The sequence below is a fragment of the Oncorhynchus keta genome, chromosome 6 (assembly GCF_023373465.1).
Source record: "Oncorhynchus keta strain PuntledgeMale-10-30-2019 chromosome 6, Oket_V2, whole genome shotgun sequence".
NCBI classification, from domain to species: Eukaryota; Metazoa; Chordata; class Actinopteri; order Salmoniformes; family Salmonidae; genus Oncorhynchus; species Oncorhynchus keta.
In genome coordinates this window covers 29,171,793-29,196,630 of record NC_068426.1, presented here as the reverse complement: position 1 = coordinate 29,196,630, position 24,838 = coordinate 29,171,793, and the positions used below count along the sequence as shown (strand labels likewise).

The 24,838-nt window shown below is 42.3% G+C and overlaps 1 protein-coding gene across 1 annotated transcript; it reads left to right on the top strand.

The window, feature by feature from the left end:
• The first annotated feature begins 17,502 nt into the window (after positions 1–17,502).
• On the top strand, positions 17,503–24,381 carry LOC118385359 (syntaxin-2-like). The gene is made up of 11 exons (XM_035772441.2): positions 17,503–17,847; positions 18,531–18,620; positions 18,839–18,938; positions 19,513–19,587; positions 20,744–20,817; positions 20,910–21,018; positions 21,372–21,445; positions 21,621–21,758; positions 21,940–22,050; positions 22,603–22,707; positions 23,048–24,381. The coding sequence occupies exons 1-10, from the start codon at positions 17,818–17,820 to the stop codon at positions 22,705–22,707; spliced, it is 906 nt and encodes a 301-aa protein (XP_035628334.1). The 5' UTR covers positions 17,503–17,817; the 3' UTR covers positions 23,048–24,381.
• Positions 24,382–24,838: the final 457 nt, after the last annotated feature.

Here is a 24,838-nt window from a genome sequence, read left to right as displayed (position 1 = left end):
GGGGGCTTTGCAAGTAATTAGCTGACTGATTAATGCCGACTGGATACCTGCCCATGGGAAGGAAAACTGTGTAGTTCAAAAACGATAGAATTACACATGCAAAACAGTGCAGGTATTAGCAATTATCACTGGGGGAAAGAGCTCTACATTTTTAAAAATATAATTCCAACACTATGGTTGTTCAGATTGTGGGTGTATTACAGCTTTGGAGTTAGGAAATAAAATAATTACTAACTGCCATCTGAGTCTGTCTTTTGCCACACCTTGCACCCTGTCCCCTTGAGAGACCTATCTCCTCCAGCTCAGCCACCACTGTCTGTTAGGAAAGAAACCAGGCAGGAAAAAGTGTTCAAGAAGACAAAGATGACATGGAAAGTGGATTTAGATTTCAGCATGGAAAGGGTATGGGCAGCAGCTTTAGAACACTACACACTGACCTTGTATACATGTGGTACATTGCGTTTGTTTCTCAGTGTTATTTCATTACTTAAATCAGGTCAAAATGTATTTGTCACATACACATGGTTAGCAGATGTTAATGCGAGTGTAGCGAAATGCTTGTGCTTCTAGCTCCGACAATGCAGTCATAACCAACGGGTAATCTAACCTAACAATTCCACAACTACTACCTTATACTGTACACACAAGTGTAAAGGGATAAAGAATATGTACAGAAAGATATATGAAAGAGAACGGCATAGGCAAATGCAGTAGATGGTATCGAGTACAGTATATACATACGAGATGAGTAATGTAGGGTATGTAAAAAAAAAATTAAGTGACATTGTTTAAATTGGCTAGTGATACATTTTTTACATCAATTTCCATCAATTTCAATTATTAAAGTGGCTGGAGTTGAGTCAGTATGTTGGCAGCAGCCACTCAATGTTAGTGGTGGCTGTTTAACAGTCTGATGGCCTTGCTTTGATGCACCTGCTTTGATGCACCTGTACTGACCTCGCCTTCTGGATGATAGCGGGGTGAACAGGCAGTGGCTCGGGTGGTTGTTGTCCTTGATGATCTTTATGGCCTTCCTGTGACATCGGGTGGTGTAGGTGTCCTGGAGGGCAGGTAGTTTTCCCCCGGTGATGCGTTGTGCAGACCTCACTACCCTCTGGAGAGCCTTACGGTTGTGGGTGGAGCAGTTGCCGTACCAGGTGGTGATACAGCCCGACAGGATGCTCTCGATTGTGCATCTGTAGAAGTTTGTGAGTGCTTTTGGTGACAAGCCAAATTTCTTCAGCCTCCTGAGGTTGAAGAGGTGCTGCTGCGCCTTCTTCACAACGCTGTCTGTGTGGGTGGACCAATTCAGTTTGTCCGTGATGTGTACGCCGAGGAACTTAAAACTTACTACCCTCTCCACTACTGTCCAGTCGATGTGGATAGGGGGGTGCTCCCTCTGCTGTTTCCTGAAGTCCACAATCATCTCCTTTGTTTTGTTGACGTTAAGTGTGAGGTTATTTTCCTGACACCACACTCCGAGGGCCCTCACCTCCTCCATGTGGGCCGTCTCGTCGTTGTTGGTAATCAAGCCTACCACTGTAGTGTCGTTCGCAAAATTGATGATTGAGTTGGAGGCGTGCATGGCCACGCAGCCGTGGGTGAACAGGGAGTACAGGAGAGGGCTCAGGGTGCACCCTTGTGGGGCCCCAGTGTTGAGGATCAGCGGGGTGAAGATGTTGTTACCTACCCTCACCACCTGGGGGTGGCCCGTCAAGAATTCCAGTACCCAGTTGCACAGGGTGGGGTCGAGACCCAGGGTCTCGAGCTTGATGACGAGTTTGGAGGGTACTATGGTGTTAAATGCTGAGCTGTAGTTGATGAACAGCATTCTCACATCGGTATTCCTCTTGTCCAGATGGGTTAGGGTCATGTGCAGTGTGGTTGCAATTGAGTCGTCTGTGGACCTATTGGGGCGGTAAGCAAATTGGAGTGGATCTAGGGTGTCAGGTAGGGTGGAGGGGATATGGTCCTTGACTAGTCTCTCAAAGCACTTCATGATGACGGAAGTGAGTGCTATACGGGGCGGTAGTCGTTTAGCTCAGTTACCTTAGCTTTCTTGGGAACAGTAACAATGGTGGCCCTCTTGAAGCATGTGGGAACAGCAGACTGGGATAAGGATTGATTGAATATGTCCGTAAACACACCAGCCAGCTGGTCTGCGCATGCTCTGAGGATGAGGCTGGGGATGCCGTCTGGACTTGCAGCCTTGCGAGGGTTAACATGTTTAAATGTTTTACTCACGTTGGCTGCAGTGAAGGAGAGTCCGCAGGTTTTGGTAGTGGGCCGTGTCAGTGGCACTGTATTGTCCTCAAAGCAAGTAAAAAGTTATTTAGTCTGTCTGGGAGCAAGACATCCTGGTCCGCGACGGGGCTGGTTTTCTTTTTGTAATCCGTGATAGACTGTAGACCGTGCCACATAACTCTTGTGTCTGAGCCGTTGAATTGCGACTCTACTTTTTCTCTAAACTGACGCTTAGCTTGTTTGATTGCCTTGCGGAGAGAATAGCTACACTTTGTATTCGGTCATGTTTCCGGTCACCTTGCCCTGGTTAAAAGCAGTGGTTCGTGCTTTCAGTTTTGCACGAATGCTGCCATCAATCCACGGTTTCTGGTTTGGGAATGTACTCCTGGCTGTTTCCATGGCATCACAGCTCAATGACCCTGTTGACTTAGTCCCTTTCAATCAGCCTTTATTAAATCTATCGTAAATCTCAGTCAACCTTGACTGTGCTTTATATGTGTGTGTGCTGCATGTGCACATTGGTTGAATAGCGAGGTATCGTCAGTGTTCCCTTACCGTTGCACGTCCAAAAATCCTCCATTTTGTTTATTTGTGTGTGTTTTTATTTATTGTAAATATGTCTATTTATCTGCATACCGCTATGCTTTTGACTTCAAGCCTGTCATGAAGTTTATAAGGGCTCTGAATAAAATATATTATCTGATGAGCTGCAAACCATTCCTTTGAAGTTCTTACAGGCACCAGGGGAACATTGGCTAGAGTAAGTGCATGGTGCACACACACTTCCTTTGTATTTAATCAATATCTCCCTTTATCAGCTGAGGCCTAAGGGGATGGACTATGAATGAGAACAAATCATCAGCATTTATGGTAAGTACTCCTTGACTGGAGGGCAGGTGTGTGGTGTAAAAGGCACTACCACTGCTTATCTAAAAGTGTGTCCTTAGTATATCAAACATTAGTCTATTAGTTGTCTATGAATGTTTCTCACGACGTTTGTTTCTTATGACAATGTTTTCTGTAGACAGATGTAAATATTTGATCAGTATGTGGAAAGAAGGCAGCTTTTCAAGTTTCCAGTTTTAGCTGTATGTACAGGATACACATGGTATACACCAATCACCGAAATGCTTACTTACAGGGTTCCTTCTCGACAGTGCAACAAAATTAAGAAATAAGAAAAGATAAGAATACAAACATAAAGTAAATGGCTCAGTAGACTAGAATAAACATTTTAGCATAAGTATAATACTGGAAGCACAATTTATAGTCCAATATTTGAACGTGTTTTGGGGAAGGGGGGATTTGGGGGAAAGTGTTTATATTGTGGAGTATTTTCCAAAAATAATAAGTCTGGTTGCAGCAGTTGTGATGTGTGTACAACATGAACAACAACATATACGTGTGTGAATGTATGTGTGTGTATGTATATGTGTCTGTGGGTGTCAGTGAGTGCATGTGTGCTAAGGTGCGGAAAGTCCATGCAAGTGGTCAGTCTAGTTCAAGTGTTCAGCAGTCTGAGCCTGTTGGTATCAGACCTCATGCTCCGACACCGTCTGCCCGAAGGTCCCAGTGATGTACTGGGCGATCTTAACCACATCCTGTAGAGCCTTATGGTCATGGACAGAGTCATTCCAGTACCAGGCTGTGATGCAACCAGATGGTGTCGGAGCACACTCTCAATGGTGCAAGCAGTAGTATTTGGAGAGAACCCGGGGTGGCATGCCAAATTTCTTCATCCGCCTTACAAGAGTGGTGGTGTTGTTGGTCCATGTCAAATCCTCGGTGATGTGGACGCTGAGGAACTTCAAACTGCTGGCTCATTCTACTGCAGTCCCATTGATGTGGATTGTGGCATGTTCCCTCCTCTGCTTCCTGAAGTCAACAATCAACTCCTTTGTTTTGCTGATGTTGAAGGAGAGGTTGTTGTCTCAGCCCCAGAGCATGGCAGTTAACCCACTTACCTCCTCCCTATAGGTCAACTTGTTGTTGGTTATCAGGCCCGCAACTGTGGTTTCATCAGCAAAGCTTGATTATGGAGTTGATGTCTTGCAAAAGGAATGCAGTCAAGGGTGAACAGCAGAGGGCCGAGGACACACCCCTGGGGTGCCCCTGTGTTAAGAGTCTGTGTGGAGGAGATGCTTTCGCCAATCCTCACAGCCTGTGATCTGCCCATCAGGAAGTCCAGGATCCAGTTGCAGAGGGTGGTGTCCAGAGCTAGGGCTCTGAGCCTGGTGTCGAGCTTGGAGGGAAGAATAGTGTTGAATGCTGAACTTTAGTCAATGACCTCCATTCTCACATAGATATTCCTCTTGTCCAGATGTGTTACGGCCATGTGAATAGCGATGGAAATGGCATCTTCCGTGGATCTGTTGGAGCAGTGGGCAACATGGTGATAGTAATTTGGGCATGTGTTTTTCTTGGACACTGGGGTGATGGTGGTCTCCTTGAAGGAGTTGGGGACTACAGCCTGGGACAGGGACAAGTTGAAATGTCAGAGAAGACCTCCACCAGATCAGCATACACTCTGAGGATGCGGCCAGGGATGCCGTCAGTCCCGGCGGCTTTGTGAGCATTTAGTCTTTTGAGAGTTTTCATCACGTCAGCCTCGGTGAGCAAAATCACCTGGTTAAGCAGCAAGAGTCTTCCTGGATGGCTCGATATTGTCTGTCTCAAAGAGAGGATAGAATGTGTTAATTAAGCTTGTCTGGGAGGAAGGCTTCGGTGGGCACCACAGCTGGATTTGCCTCTGTAGTCTATGATAGTCTGTAGTCCTTGCCACATGCGATGCGAGTCTGAGTTGTCGAACATCAATTCATGTTTGAGTCTGTATGGTCTTTTGCATCCCTAATGAATTTGCGGAGCTCGTACCTGCTTGCCTTGTATGCATCCTGCGCCACTGAGACATCGGGGTTTGTTCTGCTGACATTTAATGCTGTAGTACATTCTTTCAGCATGGTATGGATATGTCCATTCATCCAGGGTTTTTGGTTGGCGTATGTTCGGATTGTTATTGTGGGTAAAACATCTTCAACACAATTCCTAATGAAGCCTGTGACTAACAATGTATCTTTGAACATATTCCAATCTGTATTCTCAAATTAGTCCTGCAGCATTGAATCTGCCTCCTCTGTCCAGCGCATCACTATTCTCTGTGTTGGTGCCTGCCTCTTGAGTTGCTGCTGCTTGTAGGCGGGGAGTAGGAACAGAGAGGCTTGATCTTAAGGGTAGGCTTTGTCAAAGAGGTGGGGCTTTATGAGGGACTGAAAGATGGTCATGGACTCAGAGTCACAGATGGCTAGAGGGAGTTCCAGAGCCTAGGATCAACCCTAGAGAAGGTCATGTCACTGAAGCTCTGGAACTTTGACATGGGGATGACAAGGTGGCCTGCTGTGGTGGAATGGAGTGCGCAAGGTGGAGGTGGAGTTTGTGGGCTTCAGCATGGTCAGTGAGCCCAGACTTCCTGCTCAGGTGCTCCAGGCGGCCAGCTTGCTTCAGGGAGCACATGTTGGTGATATTTTTGAAGAATTTGTTAACAAAGTGCTTGGTTAAAATGAATTCCCTCGGTATATGGTGGAGTCTGCATTTTAGCATCAGAAACTCACAGGTCAGATAAACAGGAGATCAACATGTTTTCAACTTCTGTACACCTTCGTCAGGTTTTTAATTAACAAAAATGAGGGATACTTGTATACATTTAAAAATATCCTCTTTTGATTCTGGGAGCAATCAAAATGAGAATACAAAACTTAATTGATAATTTAGCTGCACAAATCTGACCAATCACATCATGTTTAGCTTTGCATTTCCATTATGTGGCATCGATATGAGTCAGAAACAGGAATTATAGTGTCAAAATTGACTACAAAGAATAAATAGGATCGTTTTGGCCAAAAAGTCAGTCTCGTCCAAAACTGAGTGTTGTAAGTAAGTTACTGGAGCACAACATACTGGAGGGTTGGGTATGGTTTACTTAGTGCCTGCCCACTTTAGCCAATGATGCCCAATTGTTCATAGACAATACGTTGTGGTGTGCCTCCAGCTGCCATATAAACATTTGTTGTCAAGTTTGCATATGGGTGAAACTCACTCACATTTCACTTATCAACAGTGTAAAGGTGGCAGGTAGCCTAGCGGTTAAGAGTGTTGGACCAGTAACTGAGCTGTTTCTGGTTCGAATCCTTGAGCCGACTAGGTGAGAAATATGTACCCTTGAGCAAGGCACTTAACCCTAATTGCTCCTGTAAGTTGCACTGGATACGTGTATCTGCTAAATTACTCAAATGTCAATTACTTAAGTAGTACTTTAAAGTATTTTTACTTAAATCGTTTTTTGGGGGTATCTGTACTTTACTGTTGTAATGAACACAATGGGAGACAGAGAGCTGGTTTCAAGTGCAGGGCGCAGCAGGTGTTTATTGTGAAGGACCACAGGAGGAGGCAGTCCAGGGGCAGTCCAGGGGCAGGTCATACACAGGGGTCCAAAAAGGCAACAGTACAGGCAGGGAAAAGGCTAGTAACGTCACCTGGGAGATTAGGCAATAGGTTGATAACAGGAAATCCGATAGCCTAAAGTATAGGAAGGGAATAGGCATCTTTAGTGAGGCAGGCAAAAACTACCATACACGGGTGGCTTAAATTACAACAGAACAACCAGTGCTCCAAATAGCAGTGTATCACAAAACAAACAATACCTCACAATGATGTGGTGCAAAGAACTGAACTAAATATGTGTGATAATGACATACAGGTGTGTGAACACGTGATCAGAATTCAGGTGATTGGGATCTGGAGAGTGAGCTGCGTTCAGGAGATCTACGTGTTTGAGAGTGAGTTGGAAGCAGAATTTACAACTATGCATATTTTGGAACGTTTTTACTTCACTACATTCCAAAAGAAAATAATGTACTTTTTACTCCATATGTTTTCCCTGACACCCAAAAGTACTCATTACATTTTGAATGCTTAGCAGGACTGGAAAATTGTCCAATTCACACACTTTCAAGAGAACATCCCTGGTCATCTCTACTGCCGCTGTTCTGTCGGACTCACTAAACACAAATTATTAGTTTGTAAATTATGTCTGAGTGTTGGAGTGTGCCCCCTGGCTATCCGTAAATAAAATAAAAACACGAAAATTGTGCCGTCTGGTTTGCTTATACAAGGAATTTCAAATGATTTATACTTTTACTTTTACAATTGATAGTACTTAAGTATATTTTATCAATTGCATTTACTTTTGATTCTTAAGTATATTTAAAACCAGATATTTTAGACTTCTACTCAAGTAATATTTAACTGAGTGACTTTAACTTGAGTAATTTTCTATTACAGTATCTTTACTTTTACTCACATTCATTTGTTAAAAATACTAACAACATAATTCCACTTTGACATTATGGGCAAACACCTTGGCAAACACCTCAGACAGGCTGGTCTCATAGACAGCGATCCAGAACACTCAAGTTAGTATGATACTGTATGTTACGTTTGGTATGGTTACATAAAAAATTTAAGGAGGGTGGTTGGTCGAAGCAGGGGTGGGTGGGTGTATAACACGAATGTCTAGCAATCCAAAGGTTTTGTGTTCAAATCTCATCACGGTCAACTTAAGAATTTTTGCTAATTAGCAACTTTGGAAATATTTCATGCTTTTTAAGCTGCTTTTCAATTACTTGGCATGTTACCTAACCTTAACCCTGTAACCTAACTCTTAACCCTAACCTTATCCCTAACCTTAACAACATTAGCCACTTGGCTAACATTAGCATTAGCCACCTAGCTAATGTTAGCCATAACACATTGGAATTAGTAACATATTATACGTATTGAAAATTCATAACATACTGTACAACTAGCAATTTATAACATATCATACGTAGTGGATGATGGACATCAACAAATTACAACCATATCAAACGTAACATATCATACTAATTTGAGTGCCCCAGATTTGATTTACTATGTTACGTCTACCCCTGAGTCCAGGTTGCGTCAGATGGGGCTAAAAGTGATTACTAATAAGACAGTACATCACAAGTGTTTAGTAATATCATCCTTTCAATACATGTGTCACTCATCAATTGTTCCTCATTTTTCTACATGTGGGCAGGAGAGATGATTTTCCAATGGAATTCTCTGACTGAAAGACAGTTTGATACTGATGTCAGAATTGAGAGAGACCTAGCACAGGGCATAACAATTATATAACACACGTCTTACGTTTTATAGTCTTTTGTTATTATTGAATCGAATGGTACTATCAATGGGGGGCACTGCTTCTAAAGCATTATGTGAAGTATGGTTTATTCTACACTGAACTGTTACAATTGAAAGTTATCTAAACACTTTGTTTAGAATTTCTACATAAGTTTCTACATTTTACTTTTCTCATATTATTTTCTCATTTGCAGAAAAAAGGTCAGTCGCCTACAGAGTGGCATGAGAAAAGTGCCATCCTCCTTGCATTTCACATTTGCCTGTAGTTACTTTGCCTGCTGGACCCATGGGTTAAGGCAAATTCTGGCATATCCAGGATGGAGTGTCACCCCTTCTGCCACCTAACTGAACCTGTCTCTAAACTGGTAATACATCACCCACTGGAGACTTGAAGACAGAACATCACTCAACCGTGCGTGTCAGTGTGTGGTTAGACACCCAAATCCTTAGATTTGTCCAAATAGACAACGGCCGCTAGCATTTGTTAATGAGCAATGAAGAAGTGGAGTTGCCCTTCAATGTAGTTAAGAAGGATTTTTGGACTTGAAACCCAGTGAGATTCTGGTGCGAAGAAGAAAAATCTGAAGTCAATATTTATTAATAAAAAAATGTATTTAACCTTTATTTAACTAGGCAGGTGTCACGCCCTGACCATAGAGAGCCCTTGGTTCTCTATGGTATAGTAGGTCAGGGCGTGACTAGGGGGTGATCTAGTATATATATTTATATGTTGGTGCTATGTGGTTCCCAAATAGAGGCAGCTGTTTATCGTTGCCTCTGATTGGGGATCATATTTAAGTATATATTTCTCCCACCTGTGTTTGTGGGATATTATTTTGTGTTTGTGCATGTGCACCACGTAGTCATGTTTTGGTGTTCGTTTTTGTTTCGCTTAATTTTCACCTTATAATAAAGATGCAGAACTCCATGTACACTGCACCTTGGTCCAGTTCTTGTGACAGCAGATCAGTTAAGAACAAATTATTATTTACAATAATGGCCTATCAAATGGCAAAAGGCCTCTTGCGGGTATGGTGGGATTAAAAAAATAAATAACAAATATAGGACAAAACACACATCACGACAAGAGAGACAACACAACACTACATAAAGAGAGACCTAAGATGACAATATAGCATGGCATCAACAAATGACAATACAGCATGGTAGTAACATGACAACAACATGGTAGCAACACAACATGACAGCAGCACATCATGGGAGCAGCACAAAACAGGGTACAAACATTGTTGGGCACAGACAACAGCACAAAGGGCAAGAAGGTAGAGACAACAATACATTAATACGTCAATACAATATGACAAAAATATTTATCAATTAAATTACATAATACAGTTACAACATAAGACAAACAAGACAGCCTGTAGCAGGTTTATTATCAGCCTGGACTGCCTAGTGGTCACTATTCTATTCTGCTGTCAAAAGACAGCGATCACTATCGGCTGTCCAGGCTGATCTATTATCAAAATGTCTCCATCCATTCCATTATAGACTACTTTTTTGGCAATGTAATAGTGTCACCTTGTGGAATTGTAATTATTTGCAATACAAAATTGATACGACTGTACTTGTTTATAAGTTACATGGTGACATATTGCCATAAAAGCTTATTGTTGTAACATGCAGGCCTGCACATGTTTTGTTGTTGAACTGAGTGTGTCTTGTAACCTGTCAGAGGCAGCAAGCCGCAACGCATCCAGCCTCCAGGAAAGCCATGAGAAAACGAAAATGTATGCCAGGGATGGGCAAAATCAGCAATCATGAGGGACCACAGTGGCATGCAGGTCTGCATACCCACATCCATACCCACACATGCAGTCAGAGCCGGCCCTAGCCTTCTTGCTGCAACTCCACACATAGGGCTGAGAGATAATTGTGCAATTTTATAACTCATTTCCTGCAATTCTACTCATTTTGCCATCATTTGAATATGATGTCAATTGGGTCCCCCAGTCGGTAATTTGACCATTATTATTTCAAGTTTAGATAGCTGGCAAGACTAATCAATATAAAAAATGTTAGCTGACATGGGCTAATTGAGTGACTGACATAACAAGATAAAAACTGCTGATACACAACCAAATTTCAAAAATTGCAGATTCTGTATTCTGCTATTCTAACTCTCAACATTAAGTTGAGACTCTGACTGAGTTATTTTAAAAAAACTAGACCTTGTGATAACTGGTGGGGAGAAAGGCCTCCTCCCCTGATCAGACGTTGCATTTATCAACCAATAGTTGTGTTAAGGCAAATTTGGTTTATTAAAAAAATGATTGCTTTTTGTTGGTAATGTATTGTCGAAAGCACAAAGGCAATATTATTTACTGTGTCGATAGAGGAGTAGGCAAGTGTACAATAATAACATAATTTGATGTGCTAGTATTATTTATTTCATGGATGAATTAAATTGTAAATGAAAATATACACGTGGTGCTATAGGATAAAAACACATTTGACATTGTAATACTGTAACGTCCTTCTTCGTTTGTCGAAAGAGAGTCGGACCGAAATGCAGCGTGGTTGTTACTCATGTTCTTTAATGAATGAAATGACGATACATGAAAATAACGTAATATACAAAATACAAAACAACAAACGGAACGTGAAACCTATTACAGCCTATCTGGTGAACACTACACAGAGACAGGAACAATCACCCACGAAATACAAAGCGAAACCAGGCTACCTAAATACGGTTCCCAATCAGAGACAACGAGAATCACCTGACTCTGATTGAGAACCGCCTCAGGCAGCCAAGCCTATACAACACCCCTAATCAGCCGCGATCCCAAATACTACAAACCCCAATACGAACATACAATATAACATAAACCCATGTCACACCCTGGCCTGATCAAATAATTAAAGAAAACACAAAATACTAAGACCAAGGCGTGACAAATACACTACTAATACATGCCATTGTGTGATGGAGGGTTTATTTTTCCACTGTCACTAGGCCTACACATTCACACACTTGAACTGAATTGAATGGGGGGGGGTGCATACCTACTTTTCACTGAAGAAGTGAACGAGGTACGATATATATATATATAATTTCGATCGAAGACCTTGAAAGCATGCCTGACAAGACCAATGAAATCATAAAGGTATCCTAATATAGTGTGGATACAGGAGTAGCCTATTATATAATAATGTAATGGTATGTGCTTGTATTATTTATCTAACCGATTAATGAATTTGTAAATGTGGATGGGTAAGCTACTTCATTCAATGATTACGGTATTGTACAAGGTAGATACAGGAGTAGCCAATAGTCTACAATAATAATGTCATTGAATATATAGTATTACTTATTTCATTGATGAATGAAATTATAATGAGGATGGATAGGCTACTTCATTCAGTGAATACAGAATGTCTTGCTATCTCTGGGAGTATGTTAATGAAAGTTTTTCAACTGTTGAACTATGGCAAGGTTGAACTAATTTCTAAATCTGTCTTTCTTTTAGTCAAGAAGTGATGAGCCAGAGCAACCAATCAGCATCATTGTAGCTGTTCTACTGCTCTCCCTCCACAAGCAACCACATCCTCTTCTCCTGTTCAATTAACTTCTCTAGGGTAGGGGGCAGCATTTGGAATTTTGGATGAAAAGCATGCCCAGATTAAACTGCCTTCTACTCAGGCCCAGAAGACAGGATATGCATATACATTGTAGATTTGGATAGAAAACACTCTAAAGGTTCCAAAACCGTTAAAATAGTGTCTGTGAGTATAACAGAACTGATTTGGCAAACCTGAGACAAATCCATCCAGGAAGTAGGATTTTTTTTGTTGTTGTAGTAGTTTTCTATTCAATGCCATTACAGTATCCATTGACTTAGGACTCCATTTACAGTCTTTAGAAATCGTTTCAGGCTTGTAATTCTTATGAGGGAGTAAGACCAGTCTGAACGAGTGGACCCTAACGTGATCGCAGAGTTTTTTCAGGCGCATGTGCATTTCATGTTTACCTTTTATATTGATGACGTTATTGTCCGGTTGAAATATTATTGATCATTTAGGCTAAAACACAACCTGAGAATTTAATATAAACATTGTTTGACATGTTTTATGAACTTTACGGATACAATTTGGATTTTTTTGTCTGATTGTTTTGAAGAAACCTCCAAGACATCACCATCTCACTAACGTACACCATTGACATCACAGCTCCCCATAGCGGCAGTAATCATATACATACATTTCATGTAAATACATTTCATGTAAAGGCACAGTAATTACATAGTCCATGACTTTGGTGATGTTTGAAGGTAATTGAAAGGAATTTTAACTGAGTGAAAAACTGTTTGGTATTTTCCCCATTGTAAGTAATGGAGTTTGTCTAGGTTGCTAAGGGTTTTACATGTAAGAGAAGGGATTAAGATGGCGTCCGAACTTTCTGTATTTTTTTCAACAATGTTTTAGATCCAATTATTTTTATTTTGTATGAACAAAGGCTCGGTTTACTTTTGGTAATATATGTAAATATTTGATGTCACAATAAATTGTGTTAGTGTTAATATTTGTATGAAAATTGCGTTTAACAGTTCGCTAGCTTGATGCTAACCAGATTTAGCTAAGCTAAGTGTTAGTTAGCTCTAGGCTAGTTAGTTTCAGTCAATGTTAGCTTACATGTTAGTGATTAATAATGTAGTTGTTGTAGTATTGTTTTGCATAGGCCTCCAGTAATTTAGAGTTTTTTCGAAATTGACATTGATAGTACAGTGAGTTATTTATAATGTGAATGTGTCATGTATGGTGACTCCAGGTTTGGATGAACTCCAGGTTTGGATGGGCAAGTCTCTTGACGGGTACCAGGAATGGTGGGAGGACAATCTAAATGTAATTATCTTTGCATACAACAGAAGCGTCCAGGCCTCCAGAGTACTCACCCTATTGCCTGCTCTACGGACAGGAAACACAGCTGTTAACTGAGATAAACAATGCAATTGTATATACAATTATTGCATATAACGTGGTATAAAAATCATGTGATTGACTTAGTGTTTGTCTATTGCTATTTATGTATGACGTACTTTGAGATCACTGAAACTCCAACTGATGTGGTGGAAGTTGTCGAACCAGATCAGAACGCCTTCGAGGACCACCTTCATGCATGGGCTGGAGGTTTTAGACCAGGTACATTTTACATTTACATTTACATTTAAGTCATTTAGCAGACGCTCTTATCCAGAGCGACTTACAAATTGCTGCATTCACCTTATGACATCCAGTGGAACAGCCACTTTACAATAGTGCATCTAAATCTTTTAAGGGGGGGGGGGGGTGAGAAGGATTACTTTATCCTATCCTAGGTTTTCCTTAAAGAGGTGGGGTTTCAGGTGTCTCCGGAAGGTGGTGATTGACTCCGCTGTCCTGGCGTCGTGAGGGAGTTTGTTCCACCATTGGGGAGCCAGAGCAGCGAACAGTTTTGACTGGGCTGAGCGGGAACTGTACTTCCTCAGTGGTAGGGAGGCGAGCAGGCCAGAGGTGGATGAACGCAGTGCCCTTGTTTGGGTGTAGGGCCTGATCAGAGCCTGGAGGTACTGAGGTGCCGTTCCCCTCACAACTCCGTAGGCAAGCAACATGGTCTTGTAGCGGATGCGAGCTTCAACTGGAAGCCAGTGGAGAGAGCGGAGGAGCGGGGTGACGTGAGAGAACTTGGGAAGGTTGAACACCAGACGGGCTGCGGCGTTCTGGATGAGTTGTAGGGGTTTAATGGCACAGGCAGGGAGCCCAGCCAACAGCGAGTTGCAGTAATCCAGACGGGAGATGACAAGTGCCTGGATTAGGACCTGCGCCGCTTCCTGTGTGAGGCAGGGTCGTACTCTGCGGATGTTGTAGAGCATGAACCTACAGGAACGGGCCACCGCCTTGATGTTAGTTGAGAACGACAGGGTGTTGTCCAGGATCACGCCAAGGTTCTTAGCGCTCTGGGAGGAGGACACAATGGAGTTGTCAACCGTGATGGCGAGATCATGGAACGGGCAGTCCTTCCCGGGAGGAAGAGCAGCTCCGTCTTGCCGAGGTTCAGCTTGAGGTGGTGATCCGTCATCCACACTGATATGTCTGCCAGACATGCAGAGATGCGATTCGCCACCTGGTCATCAGAAGGGGGAAAGGAGAAGATTAATTGTGTGTCGTCTGCATAGCAATGATAGGAGAGACCATGTGAGGTTATGACAGAGCCAAGTGACTTGGTGTATAGCGAGAATAGGAGAGGGCCTAGAACAGAGCCCTGGGGACACCAGTGGTGAGAGCGCGTGGTGAGGAGACAGATTCTCGCCACGCCACCTGGTAGGAGCGACCTGTCAGGTAGGACGCAATCCAAGCGTGGGCCGCGCCGGAGATGCCCAACTCGGAGAGGGTGGAGAGGAGGATCTGATGGTTCACAGTATCGAAGGCAGCCGATAGGTCTAGAAGGATGAGAGCAGAGGAGAGAGAGTTAGCTTTAGCAGTGCGGAGCGCCTCCGTGATACAGAGAAGAGCAGTCTCAGTTGAATGACTAGTCTTGAAACCTGACTGATTTGGATCAAGAAGGTCATTCTGAGAGAGATAGCGGGAGAGCTGGCCAAGGACGGCACGTTCAAGAGTTTTGGAGAGAAAAGAAAGAAGGGATACTGGTCTGTAGTTGTTGACATCGGAGGGATCGAGTGTAGGTTTTTTCAGAAGGGGTGCAACTCTCGCTCTCTTGAAGACGGAAGGGACGTAGCCAGCGGTCAGGGATGAGTTGATGAGCGAGGTGAGGTAAGGGAGAAGGTCTCCGGAAATGGTCTGGAGAAGAGAGGAGGGGATAGGGTCGAGCGGGCAGGTTGTTGGGCGGCCGGCCGTCACAAGACGCGAGATTTCATCTGGAGAGAGACGGGAGAAAGAGGTCAGAGCACAGGGTAGGGCAGTGTGAGCAGAACCAGCGGTGTCGTTTGACTTAGCAAACGAGGATCCGATGTCGTCGACTTTCTTTTCAAAATGGTTGACGAAGTCATCTGCAGAGAGGGAGGAGGGGGGGGGGAGGAGGATTCAGGAGGGAGGAGAAGGTGGCAAAGAGCTTCCTAGGGTTAGAGGCAGATGCTTGGAATTTAGAGTGGTAGAAAGTGGCTTTAGCAGCAAAGACAGAGGAGGAAAATGTAGAGAGGAGGGAGTGAAAGGATGCCAGGTCCGCAGGGAGGCGAGTTTTCCTCCATTTCCGCTCGGCTGCCCGGAGCCCTGTTCTTGTCCACTGTTCATTTATTTTCTGGCCTTCCAAGAGATATATAAGAGATGTATTTGTAATAATATGACATATAATTGCATTAATTTCTGTTATCAATCAAGGTGAGACTGAATATGGACAAGGCGCAGGAGAAACAGAAGGAGAATCACTGGAGGAGAATCAAGGGGACCAAGTGCGGGTTAATTATCCGGGTTAATTATTTGGCTTGGAAGAAGGACAAAAGGAAAGCAGACCTGGGAAACCTTGCTGATCGTTCGCTCCTAGCTGGGGTCACCATCCGTTAAGGTGAATATAAAACCTGAGATGATAACTGTTTGCTTTTGCCTCTTCGTGGTGGGCAACAACAGCAGTACCAACACTGGCCCAGGGGTTTCTCCAAATAGCCAATCTCAAGGCTAACCACTGGGTCACATAACAGCTGCTTCCATGTAGGTACGGTTAAGGTGTATAACTCCAGTGGTCATGACACCACCCTGGAGTTTCTCTCATCTCATCTCTCTATCTTTTCCAGGGACCATCCCTTACCTCCCTCATCAACCCCACTGACATAAAACATTACAGACAGGTAGCCTTTCTTTTCTGTCTGCCATTAACATTATTGCATGTCTAATCAAACATTTAAATTAAATAATTCAATAACTGTATTTTTACATACCTGATAAACCTGTAACCTGTGTGTTTGGTTGTTTACGTCTGTCTCCTACCCTGTTCCCTTTACTCTGCTCCTGTTCTCCAGGACCTAGGAGCTCTGCCTAACACCCAGACATGGATCCTCCTGATGTTCTCCATTACCCACCACCCTCCCAACTTTTCACTACATACGCTTCTGTTGTTGTCATGTTGTCATTATCTGCTAAGAAAGAGCAAGAAAGCTATCATACTGGACATATAATGTGAGTTGCACAGATTAACTAAAAACACTAGCACTGCAAACACTCAAAACAAATAGAGCAGCAGCGCCTGGACTTTGCAGTCTCCTTCTTCAAGTCCCCCTTCTGAGACTGACTGCCCGTTGAAAACAAGTGACATGCAGAACCTCCCATTCACACAGCACCCACCTCCTCTCTATTCCACACATCATAATACATTTTTTTAGTCTATGATTGTCATCAGAGTGTACAAACAATATGTGAAAGTAGATTGACATCGGTGATTTTCAGCTCAGAGAAAGAAGTCAGAGTATGAATTGGAATTTCGAGTTGAATGACCCTTCAAAACAAAATCCTAGTCTGAGCTTTTTTTTCCAGAGTTCCCAGTTGTATTGAATACACGGAAGTCAGAAGTCAAATATTGCCTAGTTCCGAGTAAAAAATTGTATGTGCCGCTGGAGACCTACGCTACCTCTTATTTCTGAATAGGGCTACCTCTAACAAAAAGGCTCTTGTGTCTGTATTGATCTGAGAAATAGGCATATCTACACAGTAATGGTGACTTGCTGCGATATCACCTAGCCTAATAATTTGTGTATTGAGGTGATATGCCTATTTTAGCTAAATCGACAAATGAAATTGATTAGGTTACTCTGGCAATTAAAAATATTTTTTACAAAATCATGTACATGTAGACGTTTGTAAGGCGCTCATGGTGAGATCTTTAATAATGAACTAAACATACACTTCAACTAACATGTGACATATGGCAAGATCGTTCATAACAAACTTACAAGCAAACTGACACTGTTACATGTCAGTGCCACATTACACCACATGAACACTACTAAACACGACGTGTACGTGTCACGTGACGTGAACGCGTCGTCGGCACTTTGAAATAAAATGTTTGGTGACTTGATGAGGGGTATTGGTAGCGTCACGAGGCTTAATTCTGGCACTTATCACCCCCTATAGTCACCTGTAGAGCTCACTGCTGTTGACGTCAGGTAGGTAATAGAACTCCACTCATGCAGGCGTGGCCAAACGTCTCGCGGGTCTCTGAAAAGCGCTTTTTTGTTGAATGCGAACTATTTTTTTAAATCGACAAACTGCTAAAATGAATAACGGTTTACTATTATCGTGAACATTTAAACAAGAGAGGAATTTATATGGTATTTAAGTCTACTTACGGAGCTTTAGCAAAGTCGTTTTCACATGCTTTGAACAAATTAGTTGTTGAAGGGCGTGATGAGGGACCGCCTGGGCGATTTGACAGCGGTGAGTATCACTATCAGAGAATGGAAATAACTAGTTAACATTTCTATCTAGAAACTAGGACGTCTGCTTTGCGTTTCTTTTCCCTTCTCACTTTAAGTTTCAGTTAAATTGTTATTGAAAATGTGAATTGTTTCTGTCGAGTCATTTCGAGTCAACTACGACTCTTGTCTGTTACAGTACAGTAGCTGTAGGCTTTATTGAACTTTAGCATAAAATTAGGGAACTATTGGTATTGTCGGTTTCTTCGATGGAAACAGGTGTACTGTACGATAACTATATGTTCGCCTTTTAATCCGTGTGCCAGCCAGGTAGGTTAGTGTAATGAGGGCCTACACCTAGCTACTATTGTCAATGTTAAATTGTATTTATTATGAACTTTTGTTTCTTGTACCTTTAAATGGGTTGGTCAATGTTATTGATGCCTATGACTCCAAAGGTCCTTTTAGAAAAAAAAAAATATATATATATTTTTTTACATTTTATAGCTTTGTTAACTAAGGCTGTTCTAATGTGAGTAACGTCATATTTTAGGAATGATTTTATTCTCCGTCTGGCATTACACTTCACAATGTGCAGGTAATTTTTCACAATGGGGTGCTGAAATAACATGTAATTGGCATGGCAGGCCTAGTATTTTCTTTGGTTACAGAAGCCTTCCACTGATCAGACAATTATTTTCACAGAACAGCAACAATAACCCTTTTAATGTGGATGATGATGATGGCACCATCACAGTGGATAACAATTCCCACAGGGATGACTTCTTGAAACAGGTAGTCTACTTGGAGCTTTAAGTTTGCATAGTCAAGCGTCTTCTCTAGCTCTGTTTGCCAAAGTCTAGCCAATGTGTGTTAAAAAATGTATTCTGTTTCTTGCTGACTGTTGATTCCTTTCAAATGTCACTGTAATCCTCAGTGAGGGTAATACAATGTTTTGATTATAAAAGCCTCTTTGTTGTGTGTAAACTAATGCGACATGTTGTGTTTGGAAGGTGGGGGAGGTGCGACGCCTCATCGATAATATCTCTTCCCAGGTAGATGAAGTGGTGAAGAAACACAGCGCTATCCTCTCTGCCCCCAACCCTGAGGAGAGTGAGTATGGCCTCCTCACAGCTGCACACATCCACACAAATTGTCTTAAAATGTGAAAAGGACAGGAAAAACACATTTTAATGAAAATGGTTCCTCTCCAGGATGTTGTCCAGTCTGGAAAAGTCTCATATTAAATACAAATGAGCCAGGCAGAAAACACTGCCTATAACTCCAGCCCAACCAGCATGCCCATTTCCTCTAATAGTCATCTGTTATTACTGGATTAAGGAAGTGCCAGACAACCTTTGGCTGCTGATGACAATCTTTTTTTTATTGCTTAAATGCTTCATATGTTTTCTGATGGAAATGGACGTCTATTTCACATTCAGAAATCTGCAGTCATATCTAGGCATGAACATTTTATTCTACGATGGCTCCAACAGAATAGCTTGCATTGGACTGAATGATATTAATATTATACAGCACTGTGGTGGAAGGCCAGGTCAATATGCCACCAACAGATTATAGATGTTCCCAGAACAGTTGTAAAAAGCAGCATGTGGTGACTTCAATTGGCAACTCTGACCAGTCACTCGCTGCCTTTGATGTGCTGTCTCCATGTTTCTCCCTTCAGGCACTAAAGATGAACTGGAGCAGCTCACCAATGAAATCAAGAGGAATGCCAACACAGTGCGGGCCAAGTTAAAAAGTGAGTTCATAATAAATCAACAATTTCCTGTGTGTATCAAGAATGGTCCACCACCCAAAGGACATCAAGCCAACTTGACACAACTGTGGGAAGCATTGGAGTCAACATTGGCCAGTATCCCTATGGAATGCTTTTGAGACCTTGTAGATTCCGTGCCCTGACGGCTGTTCTGAGGGCAAAAGGGGTGAAACTCAATATTAGGAAGGTGAGTTCATAATGAATCAGTTAGACTGTAAGGTAGGGCATGAATGAAATAATATGTAAGTGGGAGAACTAGAGAGAACTATATAATGAGTTTGGGAACACTTCCCTCAATTCAGAGGGAGTTTAGTTTATAAGGGAGATTTGACTTGCAAATTAGCTGTACATATGGGAAAGCTACTACTGCACACCTGGTCATAGGTAAACACATGGCTGGAATAGTTTGACCCCCACTGCTAACAATATAGATACGATATCTGTATGAAGAGGTGTGTGTCTAACTGCCTCTGCATGTATGGGAATATGTTAGGATGATGCATACATTTGTAAGTTGGACTAATTGTTTGCTTTCATATGCAAGTGTATGTTTGGAGTTTAAGTAATGTATTGATGCATACAGTATGTGTGTGTGCATTAGGTAATGCACTGAGTGTTAAAAACATTAGGAACACCTGCTCTTTCCAGGAAAAGACTGACCAGATGAAAGCTATGATCTCTGTTACCTGTTAAATCCACATCAATCATTGTAGATGAAGGGGAGGAGACAGGTTAAAGAAGCCTTGATGCAATTGAGACATTTTGTATGTGTCATTTAGGGTGAATGTGCAAGACAAAAGATTTGAATGGGGGATGTTAGTAGGTGCCAGGCACACCAGTTTGAGTAAGTCAAGAACAGCAACACAGCTGGGTTTTTTGCCCTCAACACTTTCCTGTGTGTATCAAGAATGGTCCACCACCTAAAGGACATCCAGCCAACTTGACACAACTGTGGGAAACATTGGAGTCAACATGGGCCAGCATCCTTATGGAATGCTCTTGAGACCTTGTGGATTCTGTGCCCTGACGGCTGTTCTGAGGGTAAAAGGGGTGAAACTCAATATTAGGAAGGTGGTCCTAATGTTTTGTACACTCAGTGTATATTGCGTCATGACCGGGCCTTGATGTGTGTTGGCAGCCATGCAGGACAGCCTGCCTGAGGATGAGAATGCAAACACAGCCTCTGTGGACCAGCGCATCCAGACAAACCAGGTCAGAACTGGACCACATGTTAACTACAATACATTTGTTTCAGACATAGACCCTAATGGAGTTCTGTGTGCTGTTTGTCTTCCCACCTTCAGCACACAAATCTGATGCGCTGGTTTGTGGATGTCATGACGGTGTACAACGAGACCCAGATGTCCTTCAGGGAGAGGTGCAAAGGACGGATTCAGAGACAGCTGGAGATCAGTGAGTGCTGAGTTTGTGCGCACAGAGAGAGAAACATTATTACCTTCTTAGCCTAGACCGTCACCTGTTTTCTGTGTGCTGTAAATCTTTATCAGCAAACAGGAGTGTTCTGAGAGGGGTAGGAATACCCTGGCCACGCCCTAAGATTACAGAAAGGGGAGCTTGCAACAGGAGACACCTGTGTTTAGTGCTGCCTTAGCAACGGTTTTCAGGGTTGTCTGGGGGAGGGGTTGCAATATATGTAGTCAGGTGACCAGAGGAACAGGAGGTGTGCTCTTTAGTAACTGGTCTGCTGTTAGTGAGCCCTTGTAGTTAATTTGTGAAATCAGTTTTCCAATTTTTCTTTCTTGAAGCTGGGAAAGTGACCACTGATGAGGAGCTGGAGGAGATTCTGCACAGTGAAAATCCTGCAATCTTCACTTCTGATGTGAGTGGCATGTTCTTAGAACACTCATGTATCACTTTACACAAATAAATCAAGAGATGTAAGTATAAAAGTGAATTGAATTCTTCCACTCGTTTCCTTCTACACGGTTACAGCTTTGTGGATTATTTTGCCACATCATAAATGTCTCCTCCTGTACTTCTTCCTCCCTGTACAGATCATCTCCGACTCCCAGATCACGCGCCAGGCTCTGAATGAGATCGAGTCTCGCCATAAGGACATCATCCGCCTGGAGTCCAGCATCAGGGAGCTCCACGAGATGTTTGTTGACATGGCCATGCTGGTGGAGACTCAGGTGAGATGGATGTCACAAAGGGAAATATGACTTGGAACAAAACTGCCTTGTGTATAAATCCTCTATCCTATATAATCACATTTGTCAATGTAATAAGCATATACGAATTTAAATAGGGTTTCAAAGATCCCCTGGAAAACCTCTGTATTGTGATCTGTGTGTTGTCCTATGTGTCCAATAGGGGGAGATGATCAACAACATAGAGAAGAACGTGAGCAGTGCAGCAGAGTACATCGGCGTGGCCAAAGTGGAAACCAAGAAGGCAGTGCGGTACCAGAAAGCGGCGCGCAGGGTAAGACTTTTCCCCCGTTTCCCCAGCCTTTTCAAGAGCAACACCACCGCCGTCCCCAACGAACCAAAACCCACTGCTGTCAAATGAGCCACTATAACCATAGCTTGTCCTGCTGCCACTGAACATGCCATTCAAGTTAGCACTGTGAATGAAGCTAACGTCCCGTTCAAGGTCAGCCAATCATTTGTAATGCTGTGAAGCTAATGTCGCACGCCTGAAGCTTTTATTAGATTTATCACCGAGAACCTAATCTCTCAGGAGCCTAGCGTCATATTTGATGAAGGGAAGATGGTATCACACCATAGAGCTTCCCGATAGGTTAAGCACAGAACTGCTATGCAAACTGCCTGTAGAAGTGTACAAACTGAAATGTTAGCCATGGCCCTTGGCCTCTGTGTGATGTTTGTGCTGTTTACATGTAATGACTGTTGGAAATAAATGTGACTTGCAATTAAAACAGACAATTTATTTGAATATTTTTATTAATGTATGTTTGGCCTAGTACACACTATTTTGACATAAAGCCTAACATTGTGCTTCTTGTTTTGGCAGAAGTATGTCATAATTGCCATAGTCGTGGTGATCCTGCTTGCTGTAATCGCACTTATCGTTGGTTTGTCTCTGGGTCTAAAACTGCCCTCAACCGCACAGCCTTAGGTAATTACTACTGATCTACACAGACAAACACTGTCTGTCATGATTTAACACACACATAGACAAATACTGTCATGTCCTATAGCAGATTGCGTTTAACTCTCTAAATGCAGTCCCGTTAGTCAAATACCGACCGGTTTATTACTATGGCAACTTATACATAAGACTGTCCACCCCTAGCCTGTGGGCTTTAGGAAGTAAGGGCCCTGAACTTTTCCTTGTTTTACATGCATCTTTTAGTTCTTAATTCATTGCTTTTTTTTAAATGAGACTGTATACTATGTATTTGGACAATGCAGCTGATTCAATTTTCCTTTTGTTCCCCACTCCTTTTCCTGGACAGCTCTTCTTTTTCACAGAAAATGATTTCTTGCAATTGGTGGGGTTATTAGTGTCATCGTTTTAGCCATTATTATGGGGTTGAGTGTCATAGTGATTTGTCCAAGCCCCCCCTCAAAAAAAAAAAACCTTAAACAAAATACGATCAATGTATGATCAGTCTCAACCTCCATTCTTCCATCTGAAATATCTACCATGACCACTAATGCCTTGCTGGGTGAAGTGACTCCTCTCTCATGGAGTGAGTAAAAGCTCCAATGAGGAGTTTCTGCTGTGCATTTCAGAGGAAGACAACAACTCTGCACCTGCAGTATCAACCAGAGGGTGGTGCTGAATCTCCTGTTTCACTCCTAAACCTTTTCAACCAGACATGCACTATGCACTTTTGACAGAAACACACATACACACAGCATATGTTTTACTATCCTTGTGGAGACCTAAAATTGATTTCCATTCTATTTCTCCAAACTCCTGTCCTTAATTCTAACCCTAAACTTAAGCCTAAAATAGCCTTTGTCATTTTGCGGAGACCTGGGAAATGTCCCCGCAAGGGAGAATTGTCCTTGTTTGACTATCCTTTTGGGGATTTCCGGTATCCATGAGAATATATACACAGAGCCTACACTCAGTTTACTTATAACCTCTGGTATTCTTTGAAATGGTATCAGTAAATCCCAGTTACATGTTTGTTTGTATTCCATCTCCTGAATTGGTTGGATGTACTCCCTACTTGAAGATGTGTTCTATCAATTGTTTGACTGTTTCATTGTGCCTCTCTTTACATTTTGAGCTCCAGAGCTTTATCTTTACACCACTGAACATTGCAAATGTATATTTTCAACTTTTGTAGAATTTATTTTTATAGTCACCTGAACATGTATCCGATGTTACTCGTTATTTATTTGTGCTGTATTTTGTTAACAGCTGTGATAATGAACTTGATATGACATTGCTGACTGAGTGCTTGCGGAGTTGAGACAAACATCATATTGTACTACTGCACCTGTTTAAAATATTATATTTCCATGCACAAAACACTAAGCTCACACTAGCTATTGAGTACAGTGGATCTAATTTAGCCAAGTGTTGCTGTTGTCAGAATTAATTTAGGAAGGTGGGAATGGTGTCAGTACACACTTTATTATGCCTGTGTTTTGCCTTACAACAAATGACAAAGTTAACCACAGCACTGTCCAAGTCTGCAAGATATGACATCACTTGTCTAAAGTGAATCCAGCTGATATGTAAAGTGTCTCTTTCAATGTTCTTTCACTTCAAAAGTATCTATGATAGCCAACCAAGAGAGAGCAAAAATAAAGCAGTGTAAAAAAAGCTTTCCTGTAATAGTTCATGCCAATCCTGCTGTTTCATTGAAATCAAGTTAATCAAGTTAATCAACTTAATTTGAACATGTTTTGAGTGAGGTTGATATTGCTACTCCGTCTGCCTCAATGAAAAGCTGTTTTTCTGTTGGTCACGGAAGAATCAAAGGAGCTGAACAATTATCCATTCTGGCTCCTGTCCTGGCTTATACACTATATACAACCATCTCCCTTACCCCCTCGCTCTCTGTAGTAGAGGTCTCAGCAGCTCTAGCTCATGTATCCAAACACACTTACAGGGGGAGAGAGGGTATTTATCTAAATGGAATAAAAGGGTCAAACATATGGTTCCATTTATTCCATTCCAGCCATTACAATGAGCCTGTCCTCCTATTGCTCCTCCACCAGCCTCCAATGGTATTTATAGTGTTGGACACAGCCAGAACCTGCGCAGCTAAGTCTAGTGCCTATTT

Bases quoted from the DNA above. Each gene is read 5' to 3' on its own strand.
- LOC118385359 (XM_035772441.2), top strand. From the start codon at position 17,818: ATGAGGGACCGCCTGGGCGATTTGACAGCG. The intron at 20,818-20,909 runs GTCAGAACTGGA...TCCCACCTTCAG, and splicing joins AGCGCATCCAGACAAACCAG to CACACAAATCTGATGCGCTG. The intron at 21,019-21,371 runs GTGAGTGCTGAG...TCTTTCTTGAAG, and splicing joins TCAGAGACAGCTGGAGATCA to CTGGGAAAGTGACCACTGAT.